At 37.9% G+C, this 21,254-nt stretch overlaps 1 protein-coding gene across 1 annotated transcript in view; it reads left to right on the top strand.

The window, feature by feature from the left end:
• The window catches only part of NRG3 (neuregulin 3), a gene marked incomplete at both ends in the record, with an annotated part of 343,802 nt that overhangs the window by 275,334 nt on the left and 47,214 nt on the right, over positions 1-21,254 (top strand). Inside the window, one exon of the mRNA XM_082286584.1 lies at positions 5,664-5,690. Coding sequence (XP_082142710.1) covers positions 5,664-5,690 — 27 coding nt within the window. The remainder of the gene's footprint in view (positions 1-5,663; positions 5,691-21,254) is intronic.

Raw genomic sequence — 21,254 nt, 5'->3', positions numbered from 1 at the left:
ACTGATCTGTCAAAACTGCATAATATTAGAGAAATCTCCATTTTTCTGGGAATATTTATCAGACTCATTGGTTATAGTAGCTTATGCTAATGTCAGTAATCAAGTAACCAGACTGTAATGTGCAATGTTTACTGCAGTCTCGTTGTGCTGGGGGAGGTTGATCTCACAGTGATCAAACAGGTTTATCATTTTCAACATATATTTAGAGTGAACCTCGTAAATAACCTTGTGACCATCAGCTATGAGGTCTATCAGGCAGCTCCATTTACATTTGATGGAGTTACTGATTTTCATAGAAATAGCATTACATTTTTTTTCAGCAAATAAAATAAGAAAGCATCTCCCAGTTGTCTGAGTGGAGGTGAAGGGTTCTGTGTGGACATCCTGTTTGCTTGCTGGTACTCTGGGATAAATTAAAGTCCTTATATGTGTTGAACAGTTGTGTTGATTTATGAATGCTAAGAAAATCAGCAAAAATGTATCTCCATGTAGCAGCAGCATCTAACATCTACCTGCTCTCTTATCTCATTGCTGAAAACAATGGGTTATTTAGAGAAAAATAAAATTGCTGCATGTTTACCTGATGGTAAACATTTTGGGCTGAATCTGATAAGACTCTTAAATGCATTCTTCAGGTGTTTAATAAGCTTAATAGTACAATATCAGTAGGCTACTCACTGATTTGAAATTAGACATGTTTATTGCTTCTGCTGAATTTATAGCTATAATAATAAAAATTAATCAGTACTGATTTACAATATTGGGAATATCAGTAGAGATTACTTGTGTTGCTTGTGAGACTAAGTTCTTTTCATTAATATCCAACATAGTGCCTCAAAGAGAAGTAACTAAGTTTATTAGCTGCAGAGATAATTTAAGGTCTTAAAAATGATAGAAAAGAGACAAGCTTAATCCTCTGAGTCTTCATGCTGCAGGTGAAGTAAGTAGTTGAAATTTCCAAGTTGTCTTGAACCTGAACATGGGAGTATAGCTATTATTTATCTGCAGAAGTTAGAAACAATCTTTCCACTTTTGCAATGAAATCACAGCCACAGGCTTTAGTCATTCAAAGGGAAAGAACATCAGCAGTTTGTTCCAATATTCAGCACTGTGTATAATTTATATAACAGGAGGTTTTGATGGAGGTTTTTCAAGTTTTCCTTTGTTATGGAATTGATAGTGGGCGAGGGGATCCTGTCCTGAGGCTATGTTATTATCTCTGCAGAGCTATACAAATACAGCAAGCCTAGGGTTTTTTTCCTCCTTTGTATTTTTTTTCCTTTACAAATAAATGGATAAAGCAATTAACCTTTACATTTTGTCTTCAATATTTACTTTTGCACATTGAGGACTTGAATTTGGTTTACAGTAAAATTAACTGTATCTATGCAAGTTGGGAATGTAAATGCTTTTCATTGTTTATTATACTGAGAATATAGCAGATTGTGAAGTTTTTTTTATAGATTTATGGCCTTCTTTCTTTCTAAATTGTTATAATTTCTTTAACTGTGATTTATAATTTCATCAAAACCAGACCAAGTATCTTATAAGGGCTTGTGTGTATGTGTGATTTTGTTATTGTGTCTTGACACAGATGGGGCAAATTACCAAAATATTCTGTATACTTACTATTACACCAGTTAATGTGTAGTGAAGAGCCTACCTGTTGCCAGGGAAATTTTTAATCTGGAAATATTTTAGTAGTCCCCCTTATCAGAGAGGGTGAAAGGAAGGTCCAGGTATCAGTTGATTCAAGATCATTGTCAGGATTTAGTTTGATCCCTTTTTAAATGTCTCAGAGAGGGAATTTTCTGTCGTGAAGATATTTTAAGAAATTAGTAGTTGAACTATTTGGTTTTATGTCTCTGATTCCCCTGAACAGTCTCAATCAGTTTTCTAACCTCACCAAACATTTTGAAGAGTACTTTTGTGTAAATTAATTACAGAAACAAATTACTAGAATTTCTCTAAAACAAACAACCGAACCAAATTTTGTGCTCTTTATTAACTGGGATTTAAAAATATATTAATACATGCTGTTGCTTTTTCTTTTTGATATTAAAAAAACCCAACAAAACAACCAACCTCTGAGAGCTTTGGTCAGTTTGTCAATGAGGAGAGAAGATGGAAGGAATAAACACTTCCTACAGAATAAAGAAATCCCTTGTCCCATACTCTGTGGGCTCACATGCAAAGTGAAGGACCAAAAAATAATATACTTCAAAAAAATCTATATTTTCCCATATATGTGTATATATATCTGAAATTGATTATGGTTTTCACTTCATTAGGTATAGAAATAGGCTGATAACCCCTTGCTGCAAACATCATAAAACACAATGGATAAGAGAGCAGTAGTTTAGGTAGTATCCTAATCTAGCTGCTTTATGCGTGGAAGGATTTTTCTTTATTTCAGACCAAGTTTTATTGTCTTAATACTTAAAAGTTAAACTTAGGCCTGTTCCTTCCAGACAGGTCATCTGTTCAGAGTACTTGAGCTGTCCCAAGGTAGCTTGCAGCATATTATCATGTAGCATTTTGTGTTCAAGACAATCATCTACCAAGGACAATCTAACAACACTTATGAGTTTCTTGCAAGCAATAAATTTCATTTGCAGAGGAAAATACTTTGCTGTTGCACTGATATCCTAAACCTGTCTTCTTCATGCCAAAGTCAGCTTGTCCTTAGGAAAGACTAAAATGTCTGTAGAGGTTTACAATGGGTACTTTCACGTCCAAGATTTTTCAGTGAGATTTACACGGTGAGTTGGTGAGTTTATATTTCTGTTCATAGTGTTAATATGACTAAGAAAAGAGCTGCAGGAAACCACAATCCAGACACGAGGCAGTATGGTTTTTTGTGGAGCACTAATAAATTAATCCATTAGTGACTGCAAATTTATCTTCTCTTGCCCTCGTTATCAAGTATTCACAGGTGTGTATGTATTTAGACAGTATAAATTAAAAGGGCTTCAGCACTAGCAACACATTACCATAGTGCAAGGACTATAAGGCACAGTATTTTTCCCACACCAACATGAAAATGCAGAAATACTGATAAAATAAAAAATAAAGGTGAATAATCTTCCTATCTGAAAAATAGATTCGTTTCTAAGAACATAATACCAGAAAGAAAGAAGAAACCACAATAACAAAAATAAAATACAGTTGCATTATTTGGTTAATGACCCCATCTTGTGGAGCAGCGCCCATGCTTCAGCCCATTTATAGCTCTCATACGCATTTTTTTTTAACTGAGTCCGTTTCTTGATGGTGAATTACTTGGCAATGCACTTGCTGTGTCCAGGGAAGTGCTCTGCAGGCAATTCATCATTTGTACACCACAGCTGTAGAGCAATAGAACAGTTCTTTGTCACACCATCGCTTGCTGGGGTCAATACTTCACATTTTAGCGTTTGGTTCAGTCTCAGGTCACCACCACAGCTCACAGCCCCCGCTGGTTATTCCGTGCTGCTGTATGTGTCTCTCACGTGGACCCGCTGCGAGAGTTTCTTGCTGTTGTTAAGAGGGGACAAACCCATCTCCAAAGCTGGAGCTTGCAGAGTCGCTGATTTGCACCACAGCGGTGCAAGTGAGAGCATTCACTGGGCTGATGCCTGGGCACCGAGGGGTGGCCCACTGATGGTCATAACCAGTGCCAGCGTGTGCTCCACCTGCCAGAGTTACCATTTCCCTCTTTTCTGTTCCTACGTAGCTACTCACAGAGGTTGTTGAACTACACTTAATGATTGGCAGCTTGGATATTTTATCATAAAGGTTTCTCCCACTGGACATCCTTTCATCGTAATCTGGGGAAATCAGCTTTGTCAGCAGTATACATTATGCTGGTTGCTGAAGTTGTTTTCCAGGCACATGAGATATTTAAGATAAATAACCTGACATGTTTCCACCCCCTCCAGTTGAACATGTTTTGCAGGAAGGCTCCATATGCCCTTGATTCTCATTTACGTATAAGCCACTCAAATATGAACTGAAATGCTTTTTCGTGTTTTTGAAGGAAAGGTGTATTTTGTATGCACTTTTTGAGGAAGTGGTTTTTAACCATGTTGGTGAATTCAAAGGGAGAATTGCAGGCTGCAAATGGAAAACATGTAGAGAAGAGGTATAGCCAAGTTAGGAAAAAAGGATTGGTTTTTTTTTAGCTGTTCCGTACAGACTTTAAAAGATGGTATTGCATGATCTTGCTTCATGTGTCAATATCCTTAGCTCCTTGGAGACCAGATTATGGTGCTTTGATCTCTGCTGTCATTTTTTTAAAGCAAGGAATTTTCAGCTGCATTTTGATCTAATTTACAGAAGGATGCAAAGGTTTGAATTGCAGGTAGATAATATCTGCAAATTTCACAGGTACAGAAAATTAGATGGGGAAAAAAACAAGCTACAAATCTCTGTAAATATAGTACGTTTGATGCACTTTTGATATATCTGATCTCATACTCTTATAAAAATCACATTCTTATAAAAATTTACATTTTTTGTGTCAAATGTTCTAGGGATGTTTGTACATGATACTTGTACATGAATGCAAGAACACAGATTAGAAGATGGTTATGTGGAATACATATACGTATGATTTTGAGTTATGTCTTTTCAAAAGGAAAGATTCATTTGGGTGTCACTAAACTCGCATAATGTGCCTTCCCTAACACCATGGTAATAAGGTATTTATATCATATACCATCATCTTGTGTTCTTTGCTTTTGAAGTGCGTATTGTGCCTTCTGTATGAAAAGAAATATGAAGTTTAGCTGTTCAGCAACTGTTCTATAGATTTGTATGCTAAGTGAACTGAGCAAGCTGATGCTCAGTACCTTTTCCTGGGTGGGTTGAAAGGGTGCAAAAAGTGAAAAATTCCCAGCATTTTCAACAGAACCCCAAATATTCCACGATCCCGTCACAGGTACCAGAGCTGGCAATAAAATGAAGTGTTTAAACTTACTGTTGGGTTATGTTGGAAAATCTTTTAGCTTTGCTGTGTAGTTGTTAGAGGACTCTAATTCGTCATGTGAAAAAAGGGCCCTGAAAAGTCTAGAAGTCCACGTGGTAATTCAGTCAATATTGTAAAAGCACTAAAATTTTTGCTTCGCTTCGAGGTGTCTTGAAATTATTGCATCCTGTCTGTCTGATGGCCACGTTGGGAACATGGCTACTCTTTCCTGCAGTCAGATTTGCTGTTGTGCAGCAGAGAGCAGATAGTGTGTTGGGTGCAAGTGTGGCTGCTGTGCTGTTCTGAGAGCTGCCAAACTCGGTGAAAGCCTTCCATTCATGACTTTAGGTTCTGATCCCAGTCAGAGAAAATGAAAGAAGGAACCGTGTCTAACTAAGGACAGCAGTTAGCATGTTGAGAGAGGAGTTTCAGGAGGATGGCAAAATGAAATCCCTTTAGGTAACTGGCTTGAACATAAAGTCAAATATAAAGGCATTCATGTCCTTCCCCAAATACACATCCCTTCTTGTGAGAGCTGAGTGCCCTAAATTCCCACCCTAGGATTGCCTTTGAGGAGTAGGGTTGTGCCTTTGTGGGCCCTGACCCCACACTGTTCTGCAGCACTGCCATATCAAGGTTGTATTTATATTTTACTCTGTTTCTAACATTTCTGTCTCTTTTCTCTTTTTTCTTTTACATGCTTTCATGAGTATAGCAGACCATTTAGGAATTGAATTCATGGGTAAGTTTTAATTTCTATTCCTTTCAATTGCTCATATTTATCTTGGTTCCTTAGTCCAAAGAGCATGGAAGTTAATGGGAAGACTCCCATGACCTCCACCACTGGGTTTTGCATTGGGTTCCTATTATACTTACAGATTACACTTGAAATTATATGAAGGTTTAATTTTTCTCTTGTCCACTGCTATGGAGCTTAGAAACTACATAATGATGTTTTAGTATTTCATTGGTTTTTAATGAAACATAACATAAAGGTTATGTGACCATATCATCTTGAGGAATAGTATTTTATATGTGATTTTAGGGTAGAATTACTGACTTTTTCATGTAAAGGAAAGTAAATTTTAAATTAGAATAGTTTGGGGTTTTTTAAGAATTTTGTGTTAATTACAATAATAAATTTAACTAGATTTAATAAGAAACATCTTATTAAAGATAATTCTCTCAAGTCAGAGAAATTCTTTTAAGAAAAGAGTCAAAGATCCATCATTCTGTGAAAAAAGTTAAATTGGTTAGGAAAAAGCTAAAAAAGGAGTGAATAATTGCTTCTTACAATTTTGGAAAGGGAAAGATGACATTCTGTTGGCTCAGCTGCAGCTCTGTGATGTGTTCATAGTCTCATACAATGACAGGCTTAACAGATCACCACTTCACCTCTCAGCTATCTTCAGACCTGGGGAAGCTGAGATCCATCCCTAACAGAGTTAGTGGTCCTTTATGTAAGAACAGCTTGCATAAACCATTAAATATGACTGAAAACACTGTAATAAAAAGCATGCAAATTCCTATTGAAGTCATAAAACAGTTACTTTTAATGCGTTCTTTCCTTATGTTAAGTTTTACTTGATTATTTTTAGATTTGAAAAGTAAGAGCCTGATAACCTATCGATTTTAAGTGGCCATGTGGGGATTTTGTTGACCAGTTAAGTATAAATTGTCAAGAAACCAATATGGTGATGAATATTAACTGCATCACAGGCTGCATTAACAAGAGGACAGCCAGCAGGCTGAGGGATTTTCTCCTACTGCTTTTGGACTTGTGCCATGCCTAGATCACTGTTCTCTCTAGAGAACTGGCTTGTGAGGTCCAGAAGTTTTGTGTTTCACTTCACTTTGTATGAGGCTTGAAAAGTGCCAGTGGAATCGATGCAAGGGTCTTAACAGACTTAGTGGACACGCACAGCTGGGAAATGGTTGCTTGAAAGGCTCTGCATATATCCTGCTTTTCCTGCTTAACTTAAATTGTGGGCAACAGTCTTGAGGCATACAAGTTGAAGGACAAGCATATATGAAAAAGAGGATAAGGACCATAGATTTACTGGATTCTTTGAGTGAACCTTTCCATAAGAAGCAGGAAAGTGTTACCCAAGAGGCAAAGCTGAATTATTTTAATTTTATTTTGAGACTTTAAGTTTCCTCTCTTTTTTTTTTAAGACATTCTCTTTAAGGCATGAACTAAAGCCAATCCCTGAAGTCTTGGCTCAGAGTAGTCCTCTGAGTAGCTTTCAGATTTTTTTATTTAATATTGGAACAGATCCTGATGGCATAAAAATTAATGAAATCTTGTGTCTCAAGCCTGAAAATATTGTGACAGCAGTGTAAAATGAGGCTTGAAGTTGTTTTCTGTGGGCTAGAAAAAAGCAAGTTCCAGAATCATATGCAAAAGTGAAATGCTTGTGCTACTTAAATCCTCCTCTAGTCTCCATGAAGATTTATTTAGGAAATGTAAGCACGCAAGGAATCATTGCTGTGCATGTAGCAAAGTAGAAATTCCCACCCTGTGCACAGAGAGTTCAGGTGACAGTATGCTCATCAAATCATGGGCACTCCTGTAAAACCTCTCCAATGAGTTTACTTCTGTACTGTAGAAAATAATGGCAATTAGTGCAAAAAATGTTTTCTCTCTAGAAAAAACAACAATGCATAGGTGATGCAGCTTTGTTTGTACATAATCCAGGGAACAGTCTTTCTAGTGTTTTCATTGCATTTGTGGGCTCAGTTGCCTTAGAAATTCCATTTTCATCATTGTCTTACAGAAATTTTGTTTGAAAATCATGTAAACCATGTAACTTGGGTTGCCAGGGCAAGTTGAATTCTTTCCACAGTAGACAAAGCTGAAACTTCATGTCAGTAGGAACATGTGCCTATAGAGGTGTCTCAGGGGAGAGATGAAATGTGCACTAACTACACATCTAGTTTAGTGTACATTTGCCAAGGAAGGTAGATAAGTGTAGTCATTTCCTTTTCTTTTTGTGCTAGACTCTTAAGGATCAGTGAAGTGCATAAACACAACCAGTCCTTTATTGTCCTGTTAGGGATCTGTGGTCCATGAATTTGTGTATCCTGTTGTGAACCAGTTGATGCTGTTTCCCCCCACCAGCTCCTGTGGCAGCCCATTCCAGTGCTCAGTAGAGGCTGTGTCTGTTGCTTTTCCATTACCTGTTGAAATCTGCTTCCCACTGGATCCTTCTCTCACAAACAGTATTTTGGGAACAGGAATTATGCATTCAGTGTATGTACCACACTGAATTTTGTGCTAACCTTGCTCATGGTCTCACACCCCCTTCCCTATCTAGGTGCTGTCAGGTTTGCATTCCATACAATATGCAATATTGTGCATTCCAAAACTGGAACACCTGATAGCTTAATATTGCTGCTGATACTGATTTACACTGTTTGTTTCTTTGTATGGATAGAGAGATAAAGGCAGTCATATCGATGTTGCAAATGTAGCAATTAATGTATGGTTCGGGTGTATTCATGTGCAGCACCTCCTGAACTAGATGAAAGCAAAGTATGTGGTCAAGGGACACTATGTCCTTAAAAGTGTGGATTGAAGTATTGTCATCAGTGCTCCAGCTTTATGAAACTTCTGGTGATAAGAAAATGGTTTATACTTTCTAGTACATCACATCATAAAAAAAAAAAAAAAAGTCTTGTGTCTGATTGTCACTCGATTCAATATCCACCCCTGATGCAATCTCCTGGACAGGCTTTGGGCAAGGTCTTTTAATGTGCCTGTGCTTCCGATCCTCAGTTGCAGTAAGTTTTTACAGGCCTTCAGCATTTAGATTCCTCAGCTCTCTGGGGGATACCTTTCAGTAACATAGAAACTATTTCTTCTTTGCGAGAGGGTGCAGACTTGGCTGTGTCCTCTCCTCGTATGGGAGCAGAGCGGTGTGAGGAGAGCACCGTGCAGCTCACCCGGGAGTGCAGTGCACCCGCTCTGCTTTGGTGCCCGTGTCTCACCAATGAGGATGCACACAATTTTATCGACATTTCCGACACACAAGTAAGGAAAAGTTGTCCCAGTGTTCCTACTGGAACTCTACGAGTTGTATTAACAATTTCGTGTCAATGGAAAGCAGGGTGCCTGTTGGTAATGCTCATGTGAGCCAGAGAGATTGATAAAGGTAAAAAAGAGAGATTGGAAGAAGCAAATTCTATACAATGAGAAAACTCAATGATGTGTCAGTAGCATTAAAAGAGCATGGGGATACAAGTATCTACAGCTTCTCATAATTTTTTGACCCAAGTGGTTAATTGCACTTCAGGGCTGAATGGTTTACTTTCGTGATGGAAAATTTGTTGATGAGGACAAATATCTGTGACAGCAAACATGGTCACTTTGGAGCAACAGGTAGCAACTGAAAGCTGTTGTGGAGACTGGCATGGTGCATGTTCTCCCAGCTGCAGAGTGAAATTGTTACCTGAGAGTCATCTTTGGGTGTTCTGAGCTGCAAGCCAGTGCCCAAGACAAGGAGTTGCCTTTTTAACTCATTTCTTACACTGAGGATGAGTAGAATTAAGGTATGCTAAGGCATGAAATGCAAAGGTGAGTATTGGAATAACCTGCTACAACACATGAACAAACATGTTTCAGCAACTCACCTCCACTACCTACTCCAATGATCCAGAATGATGATCTTTTATTCTGTAACAGTAATTTATGGTGGATACAGCTGAAAATAAAATGCTCCAATAAAGTGTAACAGCTGGGTTGCTGCAGTTTTGATGGAAATACAGACATAACATGAAGTAGTCTTCATCCTTGGGCTGCTTACCAGTTAAACCAGTATCAATGGTGTAAACAATTTTGATGTGATAATCTCAATCTCCCCATGCGTGAATTACAGAGAACCAATGTAGCAGTTGCTATATTTAGTTACTACCTTTAATTTGTTTATACTTAGGGCTTAAAGAGAAAATTAATATTTTTCCTTAGAACTACTCATCTTTTCTGGAAAAATCAGGAGCTTCACTGAAATCAATAGAAGTATGGATGGTATATAATACCTTGTAAGTGCTGAATCATTAAATAGCATTTAATTGAGCAGAGTAATAAAGTTACTCAAGAATGGGATCTTAGTAAACTTTATATATCTCCTTGCAATGACTACAATGTGAAATGTCTTCAGTTTTCTGTATTCTGAGCAGCTGTTAACACCGGAGAAGATGGTGCATGCTGCATTTTCACTGTGCCTATTCTCACTGCCGCCTCACTGTGCTAAGATGGTTGCATGCCTAAGACTCTGGGAATACCTGATCCAGTTAACCAGCTTGACTCTGTCACCTTGTGTCATGCACTGTGACTGATGCATTTTTATTTTTGCAAACTGCAAAAGTTGGTTTTGCTGCTGGGCAGGCAACAACTTAGTATTTTTCCTGTTTGCAAGAAATAAAAAGGCAAAGTTCATTAGTCCTTGCACAGCTCAAACACTGGGAACCTGGACTCTCCTCTGAAATGCAATGTCTCTGTCTCGATGTGAGCAGCAACCAGATAATGATAATAAATGACCAGTGTGTGCATGGATGGTCCTTGCCTTAGTTACCATTTAGAAGTTCTTGTCTGTTATAAAACCCTGTAATGCTCCAGTCCTTGCTGGAAGAGCAGATGAATGTTCAATTACATGAGCAAAAATGTACGTGTTGTAAAGGATGTATGTTTAAAAAATAAAGAAATAAAGTTCAGTTTTCCCTGTATTCCTTTTGAATAGTATAAAGCAGGTAGATCTTGTTCTGATAATATGGCACACTATTTTTATGCTCCTGTTTGCACATAATCTTATTAGAGATTCTGATCACAATCATGCCCCAGAACTATGAAAGCATGTCTGTCTAATAATTTTATTGTTATTAATCATATGCATTTAAAATATTTCATCTGTACTCTCTTGTTAAATTGCTGAAGAGCTATGAAGGGCTGTTCTGGTAGGCATTGACACTTGGAATGTTTACTACCATCGTCATCGCCCCTTGAATCCCTTTGTTCTTCATCCTTCTGGTTTTTATCTTTTCAAACTCAGTAAAGATTTTGCTCTTGGGACATTTTCCAAACTTACTAAAGGCTTTGCTCTTGGGACCTCATCTTTCTGTTTGCCTTATGAAATACCTGTTCCTTTTAAGTATGCTGCAAAATAACAATAGCATCCTGAGGCATGAAATGGATTTAGATCCTTGGCACTTTCCATGGGATTCACTTAGCTGGGAAGAAGAGTCATTTGTCATCTCTAGAGAAAAGAGACATGAGCATCAGAAGAGAGATTTTTACAGAAACAGCTGATGCCTGAGTGCTGTAATAGTACTGGATGGAGCAGGGGTTCCTCAGGGGCTACAGCAAACTCTGCCAGTGGTTGTATCTGTTGAGGAAAACATACCTCCTAAATGAAAGTCAGTGTGCATCTGGTGCATAAGTCGCAGGTTGCCTCACATCTTGGCTCAGTTTAGGGCATATGGTTCTAGTTTAGTTGAGAGGGAAAGATTTTTACCTAAATGTTTTATAACTTATCTACCATTTTGATTTGGTGCTACCATCTTTACTTTTCTTGGTATGTCATTTTTTCAGTGTGTCTGCATTTTATGTATTGGCATTGAACTGGGTTGGATTAACTTGCATTATTTTTAAAAGGCAAGACTAAGATTTACTATGTGGTTAACTTATGTGTGTCATTAATTGCCTGTGATCCTTTATCAAAGTAGTAATTCTGTGAACGGGATGGATAGAGTAATTTTAATATATGTAACTTACTCTGGTGACCTTCCTCAGCATTTGGTTCCTGACTGAACCTCCTGATCATCTGTGATGAAGCTTACAGAAATTTAAAAACCAAAAACTGATAAAAAGGTGTACTGACAAGTTTAGAAAACCAGAGTTGGTCTGGGTTTCTCTGTTTTCCTGGGGTCTGGGTTGGGAGGAGGAGAAAGTTGCATTAAATGGGGTCTGTATCAGTCTGTAAAAGGGGTTGTGCATCATCCATAATGACACATGTGAGTGTTATTCTGTCACTCCCAAGGTGAATGTGTACTGAGTTCCACTCTGTGCTGATTGGAGGGCACTAATAAAGTCCAAGTGTTATCCATGGGTTAGAAAGAATTTGTGAAGCCTCAAAATTGGATGTTGTGTATAAGCCTTCAGGTAAGTTTCTGTGTACCTCCTACAGGGTTGGAACCCTGGGTTCAGAGAATTTGTCTTTCAGTGCTGACAGGCAATGATCCTCAAAAGCACACTGCATTTGACCTGAGGCCTTGGGAAAAGCTTCCCAAATTGTGTGATAACACTGAGGTTGTTGCTGTGTATTTGAAGAGAAGTTTGTTGTATCACGGGGTGGAATATGTAGAGATGCAGAAAATTTAGGTTTATGGGCTATAGTAACATATATATGTAACAAGATGGAGGATTTTGGGTGTAGGTTAGCTCTTCTCCATTCCTCCTCCTTCACAAATCTGGGTGGTCTGGTATTGGTTCAAAAAACCTGCAGTGCGGAACATGAATGATTAGTTATTGGATTATAAGTAAAAATAAATTAGTTGGCATTCCAGAATTGGATAATTTGGACTTTAAAAGACCTTGGAAGGTAGCACTTGGGGGCCATTTTCACCTTGTTAACTTAGAGGCACGCTCTGTGCAGCTGTGCTATAGATAAGAAATAATAAACATCTGAGTTCGAAGATAAACTCTGTGTCTCCTGCGTTTCAATCCAAACTCTGAGTAAAAGAACCAAGAGACTGAGGCAAAGAAAATACAAATCAGAGAAAATTTATAAATTTATACTACAGTGCCAGGTACAAGCCTCTTCTTTATCGTGCCAGGTTCAAAAATGTTGGCACCTCAGGAAGAAGGGGCTTCCAGGTTGGGTTTCAGCTGAGGACACAGCATCTCATCTGCTCACAGAGGGGCTTTGCTGTGTCCTGTCTCTATGTACACATATTATGTGTATGTTCTGGTTTGGGATTAGACATGTGCCCTAGGTTCCTGCACAGTTGGTGTGCCTCAGAGTTAAACACTTTTTGTTATGAAATCCAGGTAATTGGATGGCTTCAACACCGAGCAGACAGCTGTGTATTTAAATGTGACCTTATACCCAGTCAGTCTCGTACCCTGCATTTTGAATATGGTATTTAGGTAAATGCTGCGCTGAGCCTGAGGAATTGTTAAAACTGACACCACAAGGGTATGCTAATGCAATTAGATGACTTGCAGTGTTGAGATTTGGCCTTTGTTTGGGCTCAGTTGCAGTTTAACCAGATGGAAAAATATGTAGACAGTAACTTGTACACTACTGAAACCAGCCTAGCCGGGCAAAGGTGAGAGCCACATGTCAAAGGTGGTGCTACAGACAGCTGCCACAAGATCTTCCACTGACACTTGATATTTCCAGTTGAGAGGAAGCTTCAAAGCAGTGAGTACTATCTGGACATGTCCCTGAGAACTTGGGATCTGTTGTTATGGGTGGGGGGATTTATTACTAGTAGAAGGTTGTTCACGGCATATTGAGGTTATCTTGACACAGGAGGAGAGGCTCCAAACACCCAACGTTTACGCAGCCGTGGTGAATCAGAGCTGCTTTGCCCTTTCCCTGCTTGGAGGTGCTGCATAGATGCCGAGTCTCATTCATGAATGATGCAAGGATTTGGAAAGCAGGACGTAAGTATCTCAATAAATGTTCCATGGCAGTGGTGCACTTGTAATGTATACTACAGTTGTATAGAAAAATCAATGGTTTTGACAGTGAACTAAACCTTTCTCTGTCCTTCTTTTTCCTGCCTAGAATGAGTAGAGATGGTGTCCTGCCAGTAATTGCTGGAAGCGGAGGGGAAGGGTAAGCAGCATGGAAGAATTGGCAGTGAGCTGCGTAGAGCACTAAGTTATTGTTTCATGCACTGCCTTTTCTCTTCTTTTGCAGGCACTGTAAGATATTGGCACATGGAGCGCAGAGATATTCCTGCTCTGGCTGACAGTTCCTAATAAAGATATTTTCATTGTAATTGAAAATTGTCTCATGATCCAATTTCCTGTTCCTATCAGCATTGGTTTATCCTCATTTCAAGCATGATTCTGCTGAAAAACACTCTGTCCAGTGGGCAAGGGTATCTATTGGTATTGCTTCCGACTCGGCAGTCAACAATTATCTGGGAAACAAGCGTGAGCAGCACAAAAGAAAGAGGGAAAAACAAATCCTGTGTATGAGTGTGCAGGTGTTGTGCTTGTATGCTCAGTTCTTAACAACAGTGGAAATAATCTCAGAGTTGCTTGCAAACTGTTACATTCAGATGACAAATGAACTTTTTTGTTTACCACTGCTGTCTTGTCTTCTTTGAATGGTTAAATAAATTGCCATGAGGTATTTTCATTTAGTATGGATCCAGATCCTTTTGGATCATGTTCATGTAATTTACTCACTGCATTTCTATCTATTGCATCAGTCATCCTGTAATTCTCATATGAATTAATATGATTTTTTTTATTTTTGTGCTAAGTTAATTATGTACTACTCCATGCCTTCTTTAGTAAGTAAACTCAATTACAATATAGTATTACTCTATGGTTATTCTTTTATATCTCTTGGTAATTTTGCATTTCACATTCGAATGGCAAATAAAAATGGAAATATAAAAAATAACCTGGTAATGGAGGAACATAAAATGGGGCAGTATTTAAGTTCTCAGCAAAATTAAAACAATTTAGGCTCTTCACTATTTGATAGTGAGATACAAAGTAACAGAGAAGAGCCAGACAAAATTAATTAGACCAAGCAGTTTATAGAAGAGATGAAAATGAGAGAAAAAGCAGTTTATTTGCCATTAAGACCGTTAATACTTCTATTAGTAGCTTCCCACACCTTGCTGTTAATGAGTAGGAGCGTAAGTTGTTTCCTCATTGAAATAATGACCTTAGTCACCAAAAGTATAAGGTTTTAAGTAATGCAAGGAACACAGAGTTGAGCCAGCTGATGGCTGGTGGCTGCCTGCCTAAGCCTGGCCTCCCTCGTGCACTTGCAGCTCTTGCCCATTCTCTGTGCCATGGGATAAAGTTCTTCAGTGGTGTAAAGGCTTGAGTATCTCACTGCAAGCCAAGAGTATTTAACATTGATACCTACAAAGGCTCTGGCTGTTTTCAGTGTTAGTTGACTGTAAATTTTGAGAATTGCAGTGTTGGACTTAATAAGAGTTACTTTTGTGTTGCTCTTGATTTCTGACTAAAACACATAGAAGTCAGTGGGTATTTTGGTATCATGTCTGTTATTTCTAATATAATGTACAGAACCTGAAATCAGGATCCAGTGTGTGACTAGACTGAATTATGGAGTGAGCTTGTCCTTTTCCTGATTGGCTCCAAATCATCTAAATCTAAAAAACTAGATAAATCTCTCAACAGTAGTTACAAAGCTGAGTATATATAAGTCATTTGGTGCTATTGTGAAAAGCTGGGAGTATCTTTCTTTCCTCTCCTGAACTTCCAGTCTTCTTCTCCCTAGCTTTTCTCTTTTGTACCTTCCTGATTGTTTTCTTTTCTTTGTGTACCCCCGTGGACCTTCCTTTTGTGTTAGTTTGTGAAACCTACTGGTCAATGAACTTACTCTGTTTAAATGTGTTGCTGTTTACAGCAATGACTACAAATCAGTTGTATCACAAACTACTCTGTTTAGCTTTAATGGAGAGTACAGCATGCACACACTGAAGTTTTACTCATTTATTATCGTAATGTCCTCTCCTGTACCCAGAAGTGATGCAGCATTTGAAAAATGGAAATCACAATATACACTAACTTTCCCAGCTCATAAAATATGAATGCTCAGAAAATGAATACAGCAGTGTTAAATACAGTTAATCAGCTTTAGAAAAACAAAAATATGTATTTATCACTATAATACATACATGCATGGGATATTAATGAAAAATACCAGATACTTCATTTTCTGTGTTTATTCTACACTGTGCTCATTACTCTCATTCAAATAATTTAAATTTGCTTTCAAGATAAGGATGATTTGCTGCTGATGAGAAAAGTTGGGATGTCTTCTGTGCCATATTTTTCTTTAATGCTGTGAAGCAGAGTCTATGCACTGAATATAAAGCCAGCTGGGCTGGAAATTTTGTACATTACAATGGACCGACAGGGTAGACCTTTAAAATTGTTGAGCTGTAAGTAGTTGCACATAGTGCATTGTTAGTTAGTGTATCACAAAAATATAAGAACTTATTAAACTCAAATTAATAACCTGCCTCAGTGAGAGAAACCTGTGACTTCTGCTGAATTTTGCTACATGAAGGTTTTCTATGCTTCTGTACTTTAGGTAATGTGCTAAAAAACCAAGAAAGTGGCCTCGGTTAAGTGTTTGTTTAATGAATGATGAAGAGAAAATTACTAAAACAAATTTTATTTCAGTCAGTTTTTTCTTGTGAATCTGCCTACTGTGTTTTTAAAATTTCTCTTGACTGATGGAGTCTCTTTCCAAGGTAAGGTGCTACCAGAGCATCTCATTCTTTCAATTAGTAGTCAATCTTGTCTTGAAATAAGATGGCTGACCATTGGTGGGAGAAGGTGAGTGAATCCTATAAAAATCCTAAAGAACAAATCAAGTAATTTTAAATTGATTTATTCCATTAAGTTACTCAAAGGTGAACTGGAGAGACAAAGTCGATGTAGTTGTCCTAAATTATGCTGTTTCTTTGAAGCTAAATAGGTATTCATGTGGTTTTTTTCCAAAAATTACTTATTTTTAAGCACACGTTCAAGTCAAGTTTTTGTTCCAATAAAATATGAAAAACACTCATTAAAACCTCAGGGAAAATACGGAAATTCTGTTACTTATTTTTTGCTGGATACAAGTAGTGATTTGTGAGAACTACGCTGGATGGCCAATATCTTACTTGTCAGTATTGGGTCACAGGTTCTTACTTGACTCTGATGCAGTTGATTGTGGAGAGAGACACTCACAGCTTTTTACCGGCTAGGCTCGTAGTTCAATGCCTTAGAAAGCCTCGGGCAGCCTAGAGAGGTAGCACGGACAATCCAGCATTTCAGAAGCTCTAAAAGCAGCAATAGTAGCTGCAAAGCTGATACCACCAGTAGAAGCAAAGAGGGAGAAATATAGTCTTCACTTGCCTAATTCCTGCAATTAGAAGCTTTCAAACAGAAACAGAAGCAGATGTTTGCAGAAAGGGTGCAAGCCAAGGAGGGCAGGTCCCCTCTTGTGCCCTTCTTTTACTTGGAGAAGTGGAAAGGGGCGGACTGGGGGCGGACCCGGGGTGAGCGGCCAATCAGACACTGCTGAAGAATTTGAGTTATATTTGGTTTTGCCCGCGCTTGGGACAAAGGGGTTCAGAGCACGTGGCAGAGGCAAGTGTCTTGGGGAGGGGAAGGGAAGCTCGGAACAGGCAGCAACAGTTGATGTGGATAGAGGACAGCTGAAAGACAGTTCAAATGAATGCCTTGCCACTGATGCTGCTTTATTCAACTTTTATGTCAGGAGCTCTTTTGCTCAAAGGTTGAGTAACGTAATGACATTGGCTTGCTTTTTCTAGTGATTTGTAATTTTTTCTATACCTTTTAAGATGTGGTAGTATCCATGTTTCAGCTATTTCATTGCCTCAACACGTTTGTGGATTGGGTTTAGCATCTGCAGGCCATGAATCAGTTTGGTAATCATCCTGTTCAGTCTGCTCAGCCTTGTTCAGTGAAAGTCTAACAGTCCTTGTGCAAAGAAAATTCAGAATCACCTGTAAGTTTGCAGGTGTAACTCCTATTGTGGCAAATGCCCTGTGAATTCAGGATTGAAATGTGCTCCAGACACCTTGCTGTATATCCAGCCTGCACTTCTGGTTCTAGTGGTGCTAGTTTGGCAAAAATGGGACATAGTCTGGGCCCCTTTCAGAGCTGTGAGAAATGTGGTGGGAAAACAGTTCACTTTTTAAGAAGTGTGTTCTCTGCCTCCCCACTCCCTAAAATATGCTCCATTTCCCTAAATCTTTTTTTCAATCTAAATTTGTAGAATTTCTTCTCTTAATAATCTATGCAAATAAAAATTCATTAGAATAGCAGTATATGATTCACTTGTCTGGGAATTATCTTCCCATACACTCCATGATGTAACATTACTTTTTCTCCCATTCTATACTCCTCATTTTATGGTACCAAGGTGTGTACCATCAATCATTTCATTTACAATTTTGTCATCTTTATTGCTTGCTCAATCATTTTGATACCTTCATCTTATCCTCCTTTGTTTTGCTGTCAATATTCTAAAAAATATGGATGCTCATGTTGGTAGCACAGCTGTGCTGATGAACCTGCTTGCAAAGTCCTCTGCTGTTCCAAAGAGTCTGTCTTTCCCTGTCATTGTTTGTGTCACTGTTGTTGAAAACTGCTTTTTAGCTGTTTACTTCCTCTGGGTGTTTTCCTTTCCTCTTCCATTGTTTGTCACAGCTCTGCAGCCATCTCTCACACCCTGGTTATTTTGGTATCACCATTACTTCTAGTGTCGATGTTATCTTTTTCCCTTAAAAAAGTCTGTAATGTTAAATTTTCTGAATTATTCATAAGGTCATATATGAACACCTGCATCTATTATTCAGAACTACTTATTTCTTTTGTGTGAGAGCCTAGAACCTCTTTTATAATTCAGTAATAAATGAGAGCCTTCCATTTATTCAGACCTTTTTTTGCCAACCTCATGTTTATCTCCCAACTGTCTTTTAGTTAATTGTGCAGAGCCCTGCAGTGCAAGGAGCTACAGACTTGTTAAAATAATTTAGAGTATCCATTCCCTCTTTGCTGGCTGTCTTTATGCCCTGGCCTCCCTGTGCAATATGTTTGAAGTGGTCCTTGGTCTAGAATAGATTATTTACTACACACAAATCTTTTTTCTCCAGATCTTTTTCTTTTATCTGAGAGTATTACTTAATAGTTATTGCCTTTTTACCTTTAAGGAGGTGCTAATTTAATTTTTTTAAAAAGTTTTATTTTGCTTTATGCCACTTATTATGCTGCCGCATGTACTTTTTTTATTTACGTTCCCTGTTGTCTGAAACTTCTGTCCTCTAGCAGTAGTTGGTGTGCCCGTGAGTTTCCTACCTACTTAATAAGTATTTGTAAAATGGATTTTCCCGAACCCCTGCGTGATTCTGGATGGAATCTGAAGGTTTCTAACCTGGTGATCAAAGCAGCGTCAGCTCAGGTGCCACCAGGATGCTCAGGACTTTATCCAGATTAATCTTTAAAACACAACTTCCCCAGGCAACCTGTTCCAATGCTTGACTGTTCTAATGGTAGAAGATTTTCCTTATATCTAGATAATATGGCTCAATTTGTTGTTTGTCTAGGAATACTCTGGAATAATGTATTTTCTGCTTCTTGATACTTTGTAATTCAGACAAATAATTGCTTATTGATATTCGATTCTCTGCCTATCTACAATGTTTTGCTCTTGATAGGTAAAAAAGAATTTAGTCTTAGTTTTGATCATCCTATTTTTCTTATCCTGTCAAAGCTATACTAGTCCTCATTTATTTTTGTCATTTTACTACTAGAAGACGTATGTGTTATATCTCTAAGGTAATCCTCCCTCTGCAGCTTTGTAATTATCTAGGCCTACAGTATAATATTTTATTGGCTTTATGCAAAAGCAAGTTCTAAAACTAATTAGTTTCAGTCCTTTGTTTTAGATTAGATCATCACAACTGAAATTCCAGGAAGTTTTTCTGTTCTAGACACCTTTGCTTATTTACTGTATGTTTGTGAGAACTTCTCACCTAGTACCTGGTTTCACATTAAATTCTGTATTTAGGCAAAAATGTAAAGGAACAACTGGAGGTACTGAGATTTCTAATGTCCACAAAGATGTGCAAAGCAGTTGAACAATCTAGACAGTCAGTTTACAGAAGTATGGTGTGTAACCTGCTGTGATTCCTCCTATCAGACCATTTAACAGAATTCAGTCATAGGAGTACCAGAAACAGTAGGGTTCACCATCAGTTTATTCAGCTCTTTCAAATATTTTGGGTCTAGCATGAGAAAACTGGAAACTGTTTGATACAGCTCCAATAATGCAGTCTCCTCTTCAAAGAGCCTTAGTAAAAGAGTTACAAGCTTTAGAGAATGCCATCAAAACAAGGCCTGGCTTTAACTAAACAATTTAAATACACTTTGTTCCGTAAGTGTTTTCATTAACTTTTATTAACTTTTGCAGTAGCCTGAATCAGGAGCATAAACATGAAAAGTGGATTAACAGTCAGGATTGACTCACACCTCAGTTTTGAAAATCTATGTAAAGGGGGTTTTGATGGCTCTTATGCTGTTTCCTTTCTAACATTGCCTATACTTAAATTGCTGTAGTTGCATGGTGTATTCCAAATACATGAACTCTTGGAAACTCTTAATAACTTTAAAATAATTAAAATGTCTCTTTAGATACTAGTTTTACTTTCTTCTCTTACTTATCTTTGTGTTTTAGTGAATATTGACTTTTTTTTCCGTGTCATTTAACTTGAACGTAAAATGACATAGTAATTTTCATTAACTTTATTTTTCATTTTCTTCAGCAAGTGATCATGCATTAAGTTCTTTTATTCACTAAGAAGCCTGAATGCAACAGTGTGAGATTTTTTAGTTAGCCACAAAGAAAAAAAATAACCACAATCTTTCCATTTTGGAAACCAGAGGTAACCTTTTGTGCCTTAAGGACAACGTTGTATGTTAGGTTTGTTGTTTGTTGTATTTTTTAAAGTTCATCCTGCAGTTCATTAGAAACATTTAGTGGTAAAAAAAACCTGCTATCTTTGATCATACCTGACCCATTTAATTGGGAACAGCCCAGAGGGATCTGTCAGAGACCAGAGTTCCCCTGCAGAGCCGTGATTCCACCTGATTTCATGGAAAGGTGAGCTGGTACTGGAGCACAGGTGAGAACAGAAACAGAGTTGCAGGAGGGTATGAATTCACTGAAGGAGGGATGGCAAGAAACAGAGAATGTTGACCATAGTTTTACTTTCTTAACTGGGAAGAGATCTATGTCTTTTTGAGGAATTTGATTCTGCTGTGCTCCTGGATATTAACGTGAGATTTCTCTTGTGTGGTGTGATAAAATTTGTGGTTGCAAACTGATTTGAAACTGTTTGTATAGTTAGTGAACAAAAGTAATTTCAGATAACATAATAATTCTCATTTACAAGCTGACAGAATTGTATCTGGAATTAATATAGGTGATTAAAAAATATATGAAAACCATATTTTTGTATCCCAGGTGCCGCAATATGTGCTAACTTACAGTTCTAATAATAATTCCCA

The sequence above is a fragment of the Coloeus monedula genome, assembly GCF_965178545.1.
Source record: "Coloeus monedula genome assembly, chromosome: 8".
In the NCBI taxonomy this organism is placed as follows: domain Eukaryota; kingdom Metazoa; phylum Chordata; class Aves; order Passeriformes; family Corvidae; genus Coloeus; species Coloeus monedula.
This window is presented reverse-complemented; position numbering and strand designations above follow the sequence as displayed.